Source organism: Lontra canadensis, unplaced genomic scaffold (genome assembly GCF_010015895.1).
Source record: "Lontra canadensis isolate GAN:19392208 unplaced genomic scaffold, GSC_riverotter_1.0 scaffold25, whole genome shotgun sequence".
Taxonomy (NCBI): Eukaryota; Metazoa; Chordata; class Mammalia; order Carnivora; family Mustelidae; genus Lontra; species Lontra canadensis.
The window spans coordinates 13,321,781-13,336,653 of NW_022631019.1; the positions used below are offsets into that span (position 1 = coordinate 13,321,781).

At 51.3% G+C, this 14,873-nt stretch overlaps 1 protein-coding gene across 8 annotated transcripts in view; it reads right to left on the reverse strand.

The window, feature by feature from the left end:
• UBR4 (ubiquitin protein ligase E3 component n-recognin 4) overlaps nt 1–14,873 on the reverse strand; it is a 133,661-nt gene that overhangs the window by 25,446 nt on the left and 93,342 nt on the right. For all 8 annotated transcript variants that reach the window (XM_032863583.1, XM_032863585.1, XM_032863584.1 and 5 more), the window contains 14 exons: nt 13,944–14,069; nt 13,735–13,863; nt 12,604–12,947; nt 10,898–10,988; nt 10,238–10,322; nt 9,941–10,068; nt 6,762–6,891; nt 6,492–6,649; nt 5,686–5,795; nt 4,907–5,048; nt 4,451–4,532; nt 3,966–4,139; nt 1,525–1,646; nt 431–628 (listed from right to left, as the gene is read on the reverse strand). In XM_032863583.1, coding sequence (XP_032719474.1) covers nt 431–628; nt 1,525–1,646; nt 3,966–4,139; nt 4,451–4,532; nt 4,907–5,048; nt 5,686–5,795; nt 6,492–6,649; nt 6,762–6,891; nt 9,941–10,068; nt 10,238–10,322; nt 10,898–10,988; nt 12,604–12,947; nt 13,735–13,863; nt 13,944–14,069 — 2,019 coding nt within the window. The remainder of the gene's footprint in view (nt 1–430; nt 629–1,524; nt 1,647–3,965; nt 4,140–4,450; nt 4,533–4,906; nt 5,049–5,685; nt 5,796–6,491; nt 6,650–6,761; nt 6,892–9,940; nt 10,069–10,237; nt 10,323–10,897; nt 10,989–12,603; nt 12,948–13,734; nt 13,864–13,943; nt 14,070–14,873) is intronic.

A 14,873-nucleotide genomic window follows, 5' to 3' on the forward strand; every position in this document is an offset into this window, starting at 1 on the left:
CTTTTCCCCAACATGCTTTCCACCCCTAGGCGACAAGGCCAGACCCTGGAGGTCGTCTACCACAAGATGCTAGACACAGGGCCAGCAATCTTCACAGGGGCCACTACGCTAGTTTTAGGGAGCTTAATTAACTCGGAATCCCCGGGAAGTCTCCGTCGGAAAAATAAGAATAATAAACTCCTACTCCGTGACAAGCAAGAGCCACCAACCATTTGCGTACTGCATGCCAGGCACTGGGCAGAGCCCTTTATGGGTAATTAACCTTAACACCAGGTAAGGCACGTAGGTGGGACCCACTGGCCCCATTTGTAAAGAAGGAAGCCGAAGCAAACCACCTGCCGAGGGTTAACCGCCTACTAAGTAGGAAGGAACCTGGATGTGACCCCAGCCCGAGTTCTTAGCCATGGTGGCAACGTCCTATGCTTGTTACCTCCATCCCGCTGTCATCCTCCAGGAGAGCCACCAAGTCACAGTCCTGGCAAATCTTGTTCTTTACGTCCCTCATGAGCGGCCCGACGCCCGGCTCGCCGCTGCTGTACGGGTTCCCGGGCATCCTGCCCTGTAAGAAGTCTTCCTGCTGCGGGTCCTTCTCCAAGGTCACAAAGAATTCGGTGACTTCATTCTCCTCCTGAAGGACAGAGAAAAGGACACGTTGGCAGGAACGGCAGAAGACATCACAGGAGGACAGGAGAGACCTTTCAGATTCAGACGACGCTACTTCGTTCCAAGGACACTGAGAGAAACACAAACTCACCCAGCCCCTCACACATAAAGACATAACAATAGGAAACTCAGAATGGATTCCAAATGCACTTCAAATAGCCTTCAATATCAAGCATTTCCTCTGAAACTCAAGGGTGGGAGAGGAGAAAGCCTGCCACAATGAGCACGCGGGCAGTGCATCAAAGCCATGGTGCTGAACCAAGGGAAGGGGGCTTCCCTCCTGCTCGCCTCAAGCGATGCTAACCCACCCGCAGCCAGACGACTCTGCCACTGATCATCCCCACGTCGAGAGGAGGGTCCTGCTATTACATAAAGCTCAGGTGCGCCTAACCCCAAAGACCTCTCATCATTAACTGATGACGCTGTGGTTTTCAGCCTTGTCTTTGAGCCACGCCATGTTCTTGGATAGCCAGGCGAGGGAAACACACACTCGCGTGTGTGTACGTACCAAACACAAGTGTGGTAAGAAAGAAGAGTGATTTCTTCTCCCGTTAGCTCCATATTGCGTCTTTCATAACATACTGAATGGGTAAAGCAACAGGATCTTAGCAATCGGAGGTTAGACCCCATTTTTAAGAAGACTGACCTAGACCTTAAATCTAGGAAGTAAGACCATGGAAGGAAGGTCATCAGATTTCCCATCATTAGGAGGAGGAAAATTAGGAGACTGTGTCATCAGTGGAGCTTTCTAAAATGCTGACTAAATGGCCGACAGCTGGTCAGACTGCCCATGACCGAGATGCTTCCCAGCAGAATGGCACATGCAGAAACCCTGGAGGCAAAGGAAGAAGCCCCGCTTACAGGATAAATGATGCTGCAGAGCCTCTCGAAGATGAAGACAGGCGTCCGGTAGTCATCCAGGTTGTAGCGCTTGGCTGTCTCAATGCACACAGCCATGAAGGCCTTGGTTTCCGATTCTGTACCTGCCAGAAATCAGTGGCCACGTCAGTTAGGAGAGAGCTTCACACACACACACGATGAGACTTTACGGGTACAGTCACCAACAGGTTCTTTCCTCCTGGTCAGTTTTCAAATGCCCTCCATGGCAGTATCAATATTTCAGTTGGAAACTTGAAGCTGATTGACTCGATGCTCAGACCACATTCCATCTGAAAGCCCCAGCACCCAAATCAACACAGTGCATCATAGTTGGCTGTGTACACCTCTTGCTTCCTCTTCCAATGATCACCTTGAGAAAAGGAACTGTGCTTTATTCAGCTAGTATCCCCTTGCCTAAAACAGGTACTCCAAAATGTCAAATAATAATCCTAATTGTACTCCAGGAAAATCAAAGGCAAGTTATAACTTTAAGCTTCAGTCTTAAAACAATTAGGTGGACGGCCCTCTCTACGCCAAAGAGACAATCTCAAGTCACAGGAGAAGGAAGAACTATGCTTCAAAAGGGTCCAACTGTGGGGGGCCTGCGTGGCTCAGTTGGCTGAGCATCCAACCCTTGGTTTTAGCTCAGGTCGTAATCTTAGGGTCCTGGGATCGAGCCCCATGACGGGCTGTGCGTTCAGCATGGCATGATGAAAATACATCAAAAGGGCCTCCGTGTCTGGTATCGTGGCAGACAACACTTCCTGACCTACTCTCACTCCTCATCGCTTAAAAATAATGTAAAATATTGAATAATGTTTATCAGTGAACTGCCATACTAGCAAAGATCTATCAAACACCAAGAACCAGGAGAAATTCAGAACCTATGCAGGTTAGCAAAACTCTAAAGCTGGTGTCTGAGCTTTGGTTTCCACAACCTGCCAGGATTTGAAAGCTAGATGCAAAGCCCCAGGTCGGCCAATGTGGAGAATCCAATGGGAACACCTCTCTCCCAATAAAAGTATGAGGCCCCAAAAGAGCTATACCATGTCACCGGGGTCAACTAGAAATAACTCTCCATATCCCCCAGGCAAGTCACTGAAACAAAATTTCTTCCCTTACAATGTGGCATTGAGTAGAGGGGGAAAATATCTCCCTTGAGAGAACTAACAGGCTGCCCTTCACGGGGGTTGGTGGCTCAAAATTCATCCTACCTACGCGGTCTGAGAAAGCCGAAGCTCAGAACTTCCTTCAAGACCACCCTGTGACAGCAGTGCTGGGAGCTGCTTCACAGGAGCAGTCACAAATCCTCACTGGAGAAATCTGTATTTGGCTTGGCTCCTAAAGAATTTCCACAGAGGGAGCCTGGGGAGCTTAGTGAGTTAAGTGTCCAACTCTTGGTTTCAGCTCAGCTCAGGTCATGATCTCAGGGTCTTGAGATCAAACCCCACGTCAGGCTCTGGCACTGAGCAGGGAGTCTGCCTCTCTCTCTGCCCCCTTCCCCCGTTCATACTCTCTAAAATAAAAACAAATTTTTCCAAAAAATTAAAAAAAAAACAATTTCCAGAAATAAACCCCTCGAAACATGAGTGCATGAGCTCACAGTCAAAAATCACAAAATACAAAAAGATTTAGGCACCAGAAGCAAGAGCTGGAATAACAAACAGCAGAATCAAATGAATAAATATTTCAAGCCTTAGAATTATCAGACACAGAAATGTTTGCCATTTTTACAAACTACAAGAGAAATGGGAAGTGTTAGTGAAAAACAGACTAAAAAACCTAGAGAGAACCACAAGGACTCAACAGTTTAAGACTAAAGAACACACTGAAGAAAAAATTAACAAACTAAATGAAAGAACTGAAGAAACTCTCCAGAGTCAGCATAAAGAGACCATAAGATGAGCCCCATGATGGAGCGGTAAAGAGACAGATGAGAGCGGGGTCTACAAGGATGACAAAGAGACTGGGACAAAGGCAACAGAGGAAATGATGGAGAATTTTCCAGAACCAGCAAAAGACACTAATCTGAGGACACATAGTTCCTTCTACTCTATAAGCTTATATAAAATGTCTAAATGGGGGATGCCTGGGTGGCTGAGTCAGTTAAGCAACTACCTTCAGCTCAGGTCATGATCACAGGGTCCTGAGACAGCCCCACATCAGGCTCCCTCTCCCTCTCTCTGCCTACTGCTCTGCTTGTTGTCTGCACACTCCCCCGCCCTCGTCAAATAAATAAAACGTTAGATAGATACATTAATTCATTAATTAAATGTCTAAACAGACTGAGCCCAGCTCTGGAATTTCACAGCTCTGAGAACCAGAGCTGCTTGCCCTCCCTCCTCGGATGTGGAGAGATAGATGCCTGCCCCTGTCCTCCAGCAAGAACGACATCCCCGCTCTGGGCCGCTGGGCAGTGCTACCTGTCGTCATGTCCTCCAGCATCTCCAGCAGCATGTCCTGGGTCTCGTCGATCAGCTTTGTCCTCTGCACCACCAGCTTTCGCAAGCACAGGTACCCATTCAGCACGGTACCTACCAAGCGACTCTTAAAGTGTCTTTTGATGGACTCCACCTCGACAAAGGAGGAAAGAAGGCCTGTGGGGACAGGAAAAAGCTGCTGCGAGGGCTCTGAATGAGAACGAAGGCGAGGAAGGTCCACATCTTCCAAAGGTCATGAGCAATTCCAAGGCAATTTCCGAGCATAGAGTGGGCGCTCAAGGAAGTGAACTGCTCAACTGAAAACAGCTGTTCAAAAACGTAAACCTACCTAAGAGGGACACACAGAGCTTACGTGTGTACTGAGTTAACATATGAGGGCACCGTCAACCTCCGTGCCCCAGGAACTAAGGTCAGCCCCCAAACTAGACCCAGGGTGCCTAAAGGAAGGGCACAGCGGCTACGTCTACCTGTAAGACTTTTGAGGGCGTAGCCCTGCTGCAGGTCAGTGCTCAGGGTGGCCTCCTCCAGGGCCAGCAAGCGGGCGATTTCCTACACAGGACGACAAGCAGTTAGTGACAGCACTGCTGACGACCTCGGCCCCCTCCAGCTGCGGTCCAGGAGCCAACAACAGCAACCGGACACTCCACAGTCACTGTTCTATTCCAAAGACCCCTTGAGCTGAACCCCTGCAGAACTCCTGAGAAGCCGAGGGAAGTGGCAGTGACGTTAAGGAATAGCTTAAAGACTTGGAACAGCCACAATGCCCCAGCAGATCGCTACCTCCTACGACACACAGAGCCAAAAAGATCGATTTTTTCCAACAAATATTTCTTCTCTGCAAAGAGGAGTAGCCTGAAATCTACATCAGGGTACTATGATGAGAGCGGAACTGGGGAAGGGCTCTTCAGGGCAGGGGTGGCTACCTTGGTAATGAGGTTGCCCACGTAGGGCAGGACTCCCCGAGCCGCCAGATAGACCTTCCAGTGGGCGGAAGTGATGAGCTTCTGGTAGAGAGCCAAGTACTCGGCGGCACACTCGCCAGCTATGCTTAGCTCGTCCAGGTAGCTGCCACGGAAGACAGAGGGCACAGTGAGAACACAACTCCGGGGATACCAGCTGTCCCCTCCTCCTCCCCCCACCCCACATCCTCTGCTATCCTGGGCTCCCCCTTCCTTCTGGCCACCTGAGAAAACCCCAAATGTCCCCCTCGGGAACTCCCCACAGGTGGGGACAATCCGGAGCACCGAACAGGAGCGTGATGCAGTCAGCTACACCCTTCTGGACCGACTGCACGGTGCTTCTCTGGGAGGCGAACAGAGGTTTTGAGAGGCTCAGGGAGAAGGCAAGAGTGCCAGAGTTTAGAGGCTGATGGCATGGGCTTCGGAAGACCACTGCCTTCCAACCCTGCCTTCAGCGGACAAGTTCTCAGCCGCAGCAAGCCCAGGCCACTGCGAGGGTGGCAGAAGATGGCACGTGCTGTGCGTTTATATGCTCGACAGACCTCCGTGACCGTGAGAGGCCGGCACTGCTGCTCTGTTACCACTCCCAGCGCGACCCCTCAGCTTCTAGGCCTTTCCTGTTCCTGCGCTCTTCTATGCAGCACGGCATGGGTACGGAGCCCGGATGTGCCTTCCGTCACCCTGACCTACTGACTCTCCCGGAAACATGGGGAAGGCTGACCCCAGGTGAGCCTGAGCGGTACCTGGTAAGGAGGTCGAGGACCTGCTGCTTGCGGCTGGGAATGGTGGCCAGAGCTTCCACGATGGTGCAGGCCGCCTGCCGTGCTGCCTGCGTCGCTGGGGTGAAGAGCACCTGTGGGACACAGAGAGAAGCCCCAGCTCGGGTGACAGCCGGTCTCGCCAGGCCCGCAGCAGAGCACAGTCCACTGCCACCCTTCAGAAGGCCTCTGGGCACCTCAACAGGGAAAGGTCAAAGGCGACAACCACCAGCTGACGCCAGATGCAACTGTGGGTGCTCCGGACCCCACAATTTCATGGCAAGTTTCTCCCTCAAGGAATCTGGAGAACACGCCTAAGATGACTGAGCTGGGAAAACAAGCCAGCAAGTACTTTCCTCAGCACACATTTCTACTAACTGTATTCTGGGGATAGTGATATGCTAATAACTGCTTAGGCCTAACAGTGTCTTTCTCGTTTTATGTATTAATGGACCACAGATGCCCTTAATTACTCTAATCCTTCACAGGGTTCACTAGAAAGGAGAGAGGGAGGGCAGCAGGAGGTAGAGATGAGAGGAGGAGAAAAAGGGAGGGTGGCACCGAGGCTTAGTTCTGGTAGGTGGCCAGGGAGGGGAGTGGCAAGCCCACCAGCCTGATGAGAACGGCACAGAAAAATCCTGTCTTGGCCAGGCTGCCACGCTGGCGGCTGCCGCCAAGAACGTCCCCTGCTGCAAGCAAAAGCAGAGCAGACACGTGGGAGGAGCAGAAACGCGATGTTTGGCTCCGGGCGCCGGGGCAGCGGGGACAGGGCGGAGGAGGAGGTCACTCACTTGCCGCAGCCAGTTGTTATGGCCCAGCTTGAGATCCAAGGGGGGCGTTCTCTTCCCACGACGACTCAGGAACTGCTTCCACCTCCACACGTACTTCTCAGTCAAATAGAGGTGGCGGAGCTCTGACTTGCTGGGGGACTTCCCATCGCCGTCGACCCCTGGCAGGCACAGGGGTGCAGAGAAGAATAAGGAAAAGGAAGTGAAAGAAAGGGGGCAATGCAGGGCTGTCAGGACAGGGCTAAGGAGTATGTCTTGGAGAGACAGACAAACCTCTGATAGGAAGACATTTCTTCCAGGCTTCATAGGACGCTTTGGGGTCTCTCTTGAGCCACAGCTGGGCCTGGGCATGGATCTCATTGCAGTACGGCTTAACTGTGGTGAGGGCCTCGACGGGGACATCCTGCAGTGTGAAAGACGAACAGGGTGGGGAGCTTCAAAGCACAGCTAAAAGCTGGGCTCCAATACAACGGCACGGACGCCCCAGAGGGACATACACAAAAGGAGATCAGAAGAATCAACATTCGTATCAGTTAGGCCCCAACATGTGTTCCTGCTAAAGCACTTTGGCCCAATTTAGTTACAGCAGCATCTCCGCGCTGGGCTTATGGTCACTGCTTTGACTATGCAGGACCAGATGCAGCTGGCTTCCTCCAGACCATCCTACGGCCGCAGACAACAGCTCCTATCCCAAGCCCAACTCCGTTTCCTAAACGTCAACCTTCAAGGAGTCCCCAAGCGGTCTCCAGAATTTTAAGAGCCATTACTAAGCAGCACGAACATGCACAGTAGAGAGACCCACACAGAACTCTAAGCTAGCCGTTCTCAAGCTTTTTGGCCTCAGGATTTGTTTACACTCTTAAATTACTGAGGACCCTAAACAGCTTTTGTACGTGTGGTTCTAGCTATCTACCAATAATTACCATGTTAAAAATTAAGAATGAGAGATCCCTAAAATATTTACTAATTCCATCTTAAAATAACAAATCCACTACCTATGTACCTAAATGAGAAGATCATCTAAAGGAATGACACTACTTTATGTTTTTAAAAATTTGCTTAATGACTGCCTTAATAAGACAGCTGGGCTCTCCGACCTGCTTCTGTGTTCCAAGCGTTGGAAAATGTTGTTTGGGTTAAAGTCCGTGAAAAACACCCAACTGCACACAGATACATAGTTAGAAAAGAGAAGACTGTCTTAATAGCCTTCTCATTTAATTGCAGGTTTCCTTCTTTGATACTACCTTCAGCAAGTTCTAGGTTCTTAAAGAGCAGCTCTTACGTGAAGACTGAAATCACCAGATAAACTTCCCACAGTCCTTAACACTAAAACTCAATCTTTTACCCATGCGTGATTCTGTAGCACGTGCTGGTCATTCGGAAAATACTGGCTCACTGAGTTACGTCAATTCCTCTGGACGTGACAGGCCCGCTTCATGCATTTTTCAAGAAAATGTCTCCCAACCACCTGATCCGGAATAACCACAGCCGGCCTGGCACACATGTCCCCAAGCACACAGGGGCTGCGTAAGAAAAGCATCTGGCTCAGCCTGCATCTGAAACAATCAACCATGTGCTTCTCAAGACGAGCGCCGCACTTCGGTGGGCGGCAGGAGCACCTCTGTGTCCTTCCATGCTGTCACCCTGAGTGTTCAAAACACGAGGACCCCCGAGTCAAGATCTACTAATAGCCACTTGGGCTTCAAGGATGCCCTTGAGCCAAAGTGCACAGCAATGGAAGAGCCCAGCTAGGAGGGCAGCTGGGAGCCACTGCCTTTCCCACTGGGGCCCTGGCAGCCTCGCCCTCTGGTGACCTCACTCCTCCGGTGACTGTGCACCATCAGCACCAACAGTGCCAGACCACAGGGGGCAAAGAGGGTCATGGGGCAACCTCAGAGATTCCTCGACAGTCTGGGGAACACCTAGGCACCTGCGAGCGCACATTTGGAGAACTGCTGCTTTCCCTAGGCTAAAACTAAGCACAGCATGAACGTCAACTCTGGGCTCCAGTGCTTAGAAAGGTAAGCAACTCTGAAAATCTGTGCCTCACTCAGGAAAAAGGGAGTAAGTGATGTGCGGATGGGGTTCTCTTTAATCAAGGACAGATTTTATCTGCTGAGAATGAGCTCTGAAGGGACATAAACCTCATCAAAGGGAAGGAAGGTGGGAACCCTCAAACCTGCCTTTGTCTAGGAAGACAGGAGCCAAGGAAAATGTAGTTAACTCTTCAGGATCCAGCTTCCTCCCTAGTGCTTACCACTCAGAAAGCAGCCTCCCTGAAATGATGACAACTCTGTTTCTATCAAAGGATTCTGTCAGGAAACAGAGGAGTCAAACAGCCCAAGGACCACAGAGGGGTAAGGGACAGAGAGCGTCAGGCATGGCCGAGAGGAAGAATTACTGCCAGTGTTTTCCACAAACCGGTGCAAGGAGATCAATCTGGGGCTCAGTTATGGTTATTTTAGAATAAAAACTGGGCTTTTCTCATTCACTTACTGATTCACTGAGTAGCTATCGTCTGCTAGGTATTACAGTCTGGCCTGGACATAAAAAATACTCCTAAATGCACATCCCTGGATTCAACGAGCTCACACCAGCCAAGCAGAGAACTGGATCTTCTAGAGAGCCAAGCAGCTCACAGAGAAGGCAGGTCCTACGCAGAGCAGACCGCACACGGCCACAGCCAGCATTCACTGAGGACTAACTGAGCCAGCATTCAATGCACGAGACCCGCATCAAATAACTGATCCTCTACAACACTTTAATGTGTTGGGTCCTCATTTCAGAGCTGGGTAAACTGAGGAACCTGAGTTAAGAACTTGCCCAAAGTCACAGGTGATTAAATGGGAAGAGCTGAGACGTGAAATCAAGACGTCCACTTCAGAGCCTAGGACCTTCACCACCGTGCAATACCACACAGGCAAACACACGGGGACAGAAAAGGACACTGTGCTTTCTGGAAGCTGGGAGTCCTCCAACATAACTGGAGAGATAGTCCTCCAGAAAACCACCCTGTTCTAGGCTCTCGTATTTTCACATTTATCTTACTCCTGACTTTCCTCCGAGAAATCTTCCTTCTAGGGGCGCCTGGGTGGCTCAGTGGGTTAAGCCTCTGCCTTCAGCTCAGGTCATGATCTCAGGCTCCTGGGATCGAGCCCTGCATCGGGCTCTCTGCTCAGTGGGGAGCCTGCTTCCCCTTCTCTCTCTGCCTGCCTCTGCCTACTTGTGATCTCTGCCTGCCAAATAAATAAAAATCTTAAAAAAAAAAAAAGTCTTCCTTCTAGAAAATCCAAACTCCTGTCTGCTGAACTATGGTAAAGAAAGCACTGGTGCCCTGCCACGGGCAGGCTGAGTGCAGAGTAAGGCAGACCTTTACGAGGCAGGACACTATGCTGACCTGGGCGGGAGGGGGCCACGTCCTGCCCTGCCCTCTGTGATCCCCTGCCCAATACCTTGTTCTTCTTGCTGGTTGGAGCAGGTGGTTTAATCAGCTTCTGCAATATCCGCAGGCACATGAGGGTAATGTTCTCCACAACCACAGGAGTCTTTATGTTCACGGCCATGAGGAAAAGGCTGAGAGCTAGGAATGGGAAGGACAGGCCGAGTTGTGGTCACAGAGCACCCTGCACCTGGCTCCAGCAAGGCTGTGCGTGGCGGCTGCCCCACCCCACCACCTCTGTAGCTAGGACTGTACCCAAAGCCCCCATCCCTCTCTGAAAAGCCCCTAACCAGAGGTGGCCCAAGCTCACCACAGCGTAAGCGCAGTTCCCAGCAGCTGTCCTCCTTCGAGATGGAATCTGTCAGCAACAGCATTTCATATTGAAGGCTGCTTGCCTAGAAGGCCAACGGAAGGAGACATGAGAAGAGGAAGGTCTACAGGTGAGACTCGAGACTGGGGCTTATGTCCAAGCTCTGCTCAGGGGACTCGGATTGAAGATGTCTGGTACCCAGTGGCACCGTCAGAAGGAGAAAGGAATTGGGTGCCTGGGTGGCTCAGTCAGTTAAGCGTCTGCCTTTGGCTCAGGTCATGATCCCAGGGTCTTGGGATCAAGTCTCACATCAGACTCCCTGCTCACTGGGGACTCAGCTTCTTCTTCTATCTACCCTCCCCTGCTTGTGATCTCTCTCTCCCTATCTCTCTCAAATATATAGATCTTTTAAAAAAAAAAAAAATCTTATGAAGAAAAAGAGAAAGGAGGAATGGAGACCCCTGTCCTCCATCTGGCCAACCACCCATTCCTCCTCTCCCTCTGGGGCTGGCTCTGACCTGGGACAGTCATGCTAAGGTGAGAGCTCTGCAGACTGCTGCTCCTTCCCTCCCCAAACACCCCAGGGAGACTCCTGGAAAGAAATCATGGGGATGTAGAAAGAGAAAGAGGAAAGAGTCAAAGGGCCGTTGTCCTGCTCACCAGATCAGGATTGGCCCAGTGGCCCTTCAAGGCAGTGGAGACTTTGCCAATAATCAAGTCGTTCATTTGCTGGGTGGCTTCTGGATTGTCTCTGGAGAAGCAAAGAAACAGGAGTCCTGTTATCTACCACTGGCTGTGTCCCTCCTTCCCACCTGAAGGAGCACAGAGAAAAGCCATTCAATGCCCAGGGTTACCTGGCCTCCCCAGGGGCCTGACCACAAGACTGGCCCCACAAGACATGGGTCTGTAACAGAACACCCATCACAGCCGCCTTTCCCGCAGCTGTCACTGAGGGGAAAGCAGCGCCAGCATCCAGGAGAGCTCCTCCCTGTGCACAGCCCAGGCTGCAGAGCCCCCAGGTGCTGCCTGGTACACCGAATCCTCCAACCTCCGCATCTGACAGCGTCCCACCAGGATGGGTCACGACACTTTCCTCATCTTCTCCATCTGCCTCCAATTTATCTCCCACAAGGTACCCACACTTCCCACCAACACCCCACTATAACAACATCTATATTAGTCCTGACAATGTCAACTGTACCAGATCACTCTCTTGCTTCCTACCCCATTTTGAGTAAAATCCCAAGTCCTTACAATGGCCTAGATCGCCCAGGACCTGGCCCCCAGCGACTCCTGGTTCTCCTGCCCATTTCCCGTGCAGAGCCTTCACTCCACCTACTGGGCCTCTGGCAGCTCCTGCTCCGTCCCTGGCAGAGCCCTGCCTCTTGCTCTTGCACATGATGTGCCCTATGTGCACAGCCACAGCTGAGACATCTGCATGGCTTGTCGCCAACTGCACGCACGCCTCCTCAAGCATCACCCCTCAGAGGTCTTCCCTGACCCTCTTCTCCCAGAAGCAATCCCTGCTGTGGTCAGGGGCGCCACCCCAACTGTGCCTCTCTCCCAAGCCAATCTCCTGACAGACACCAGACTGTGCAAGTGTGCTTCTGCAGTTCTCCCCAGCTGGACTGCAGGCTCCAGGAAGCAGGGACTCCACTCCATTTACTACTGCACACTCCGAGTCCAGAACAGTGCCTGGCATTCAGCAGATGCGCAAAAAAGTCCCGCTGTGTGAGTGACTAAGACAGCAAGAAATGGTTACCCATCACCTAATGTGTTCCAGAACTTATGCCACACACTCTGTAAACCCAGCTCTGGTGACTGCACTGGCACATAATGAGTACTCAACAATACGAGTTACTACTGCCCAAAGGACTTACTCCATTCCACCCTCACCACAAGTCTTTAAGGCATTTACGACCATCAGTATTTTTCAGTCAAGGAAAATATCAGCTCAGAGAAGTTAGCTACGCTGTCCAGGGCACAGAGGATCAGACACAGAGCCTGAGCTTCATCTCTAGGCTCCGCTGTTCCACTGGCCTCTTCCATGTGAATCTGGAGTCCAAGTGCCTGATCACTCCCGTCTCCTCTCTCACCAGAGCCCAGAGACTATTCAGGGAACCTCACTGGAACCAACAAAGTACAAGCCAAATATTCTATTTACATGGAAACCTGGTCCCAAACGCTCACGGAGTTCACTCACCCAGACCTTGGGCATCTCTCCCTCTCCCTCCCTCATAAGGGGCAGCCTGTCTGGCAGTGACTAACACCACACTTTGCGCCCCTAAGCTCCTAGGGTCGCTGCAACCACCCACCCCCGAGCTAGCAGGGGTTAATGGGCCCACAATCCTGATGCAGGCTCTGACCGAGTTAGCAGGCACATGAGCTGGCGGACCTCCTCCCGCATGGCCGCAGAGCCTCGGCGAAGATTGTAATCAAAGAGCTCCCGGATGAGGCCCTGGGAGACGAGGATGTGCCTCAGGGCCGGATTGGTGGCCAGGGCTCGGAGCAGCGTGATACAATGTTCTGTGACGGCCGAGGCGCAGCCATAGCACTTGGTGGAGGATGTGTGGCCACAGCCCAGGACAGATAAGGCGCGGTACTGGCTGGCAGTGAAGGTGGGCTGCACAGAGGTTCGGGACGACTTGGTGGCCGCTTCCCTCTGCTGCAGGTCATATTCCAACAACTCTTTGCGTGAAGCAAAGACTTTCTAATGATTAAAAAAAAAAAAAAAAGGATAAAAGAAAAATCAGCAATTAAAAGAAGGAAGAAGAGAAAGTGAACTGGAAATCAGCTTTGGTCTGAAAAACCACTTTATATGTGTTATTTAATTTAACCTTTCTAATGACCCCACCAATTGGATACTTCATCATCATTTTACAGAGCAGGAAGCTGAGGCTTAAGAGGACTGGTTTGCCTAAGGCAAGTGGCAGAGGCAGAAGTCAGCCCCTGATCAAAGGCACATGTCCTTAACTCCCATACAGTGCTCTCTCATAACAAACACAAAGATCAGAGATGCAAGCCCATGCACCAAAGGCAATTCTGGGGGGCAAGGACCCAGCTTGTCTGCGGCCAGCTTCCTGTCCCACGGAGATTAGGTCGGTAACACTCCACTGGCTGCCCAGCCCACCCTCGTTGACTGGCATCGGTGCGCCGTCCCCTTCCAGCCTACAAACATGGCTTATCAGAAAAAGAGGAGGGAACAGAACCCTAACACCCTGTTTTTTAAAACTAGTAAGCCCTCTACTAAAAGATGGGTTGTGAACGGGTCAAGGAAACCACATGTGTAATAATCTGTTACCCTCAAGTTTCTGCCAAGCACCGAAGCTACAGTGGGAGAGAAGTTATATGGTGCAGCCACCCAGACCCTGCCTTTCCAGCCAATCGGACAAGGGAAACCCAAGACTCCAGATGCTGGAGCGGGGCAAGAGGACGGCTCTGAAAACAGCATGGGGAATGCTTGACAGAACACTCTAGAGTGGCTCCCATTTCTCTACCTGGATGATTTTGGAGAGCTCATCGAAAGAGTTCTTGCAATCTCCACAGTACTCCTGAGCCAGCTGCAGGATATACCGATTCACGCTGGCTGAAGTGGAGCTGATGCCCCCAGCCGTCCCCGAGTCGTCCTGCAATCCAAGAAGCTTGCTGTGAGTCCCCTGCTTCTGACCCAGAGTCCTCCCCACCTGCCGCTCTAGCTGGGGGTTACCTGCGGTTTTTCGGGGGCTGCCTCGTTTACTTTGCAGAGCAGGTTCTCCAGCTGTGGCCGGTGTCCCATCAGCTGGTGATATACTCGGTCAGCTTTGTCCAGGAGCGTATTGATGTTGGAAACCGCCTGGCAGGAAAAGACAGCGGCACATGTGAAGGCTTCTCCTTGAGTGATCCCAATTGCTAACCATTTCCTGAAATACTTCCCACAGGTCAGGCGCTGTATTTCACACATCCATTATTTCTATTCCTCACAATAATCCACAGTGTTTGATGTTATTTGTAATAACACACAACGTACTGTATAACAGCATATATGTAAGCATGCAATGCTTAGAGAAATCACTGACACTCAGTCACACACCAAAAAAGCACAACCGGAACTGGAACTTTTGTCCTTCTGACTCCACAGCTAAATGCTGTCCTGCTTCCCATGTGCTGCTTCTAGCAGCAATCCTAAAAGCTCCCCACTTTTTTTTTTTTTAAGATTTTATTTATTTGACAGAGAGAGAGTAGGCAGAGAGGCAGGCAGAGAGAGAGGAGGAAGCAGGTTCCCCACTGAGCAGAGAGCCCGGCATGGGGCTCGATCCCAGGACCCCAGGATCATGACCTGAGCCAAAAGCAGAGGCTTTAACCCACTGAGCCACCCAGGTGCCCCCAAAAGCTCCCCACTTTTGACTGCCACCTAATCCCCAGTCCCAGCACACCATGCAGACTGAGAATCAGCCCCCAGATAAGCAGACACTGAGGAAAGGCCCACAGCTGTAACACGACACATCTGCGGAACCAACGCAAGGCACTCATCTGACTCCTGCCTTTCCAAATCTAAAGTCATTTGCCCCTGCAGACATCCTAGTTCATTCCCAACCAACACTTCTCTGAAGTGCTACACAAAGCACGTGTTCCAATAAACCCTCTGCCATTATTTGCT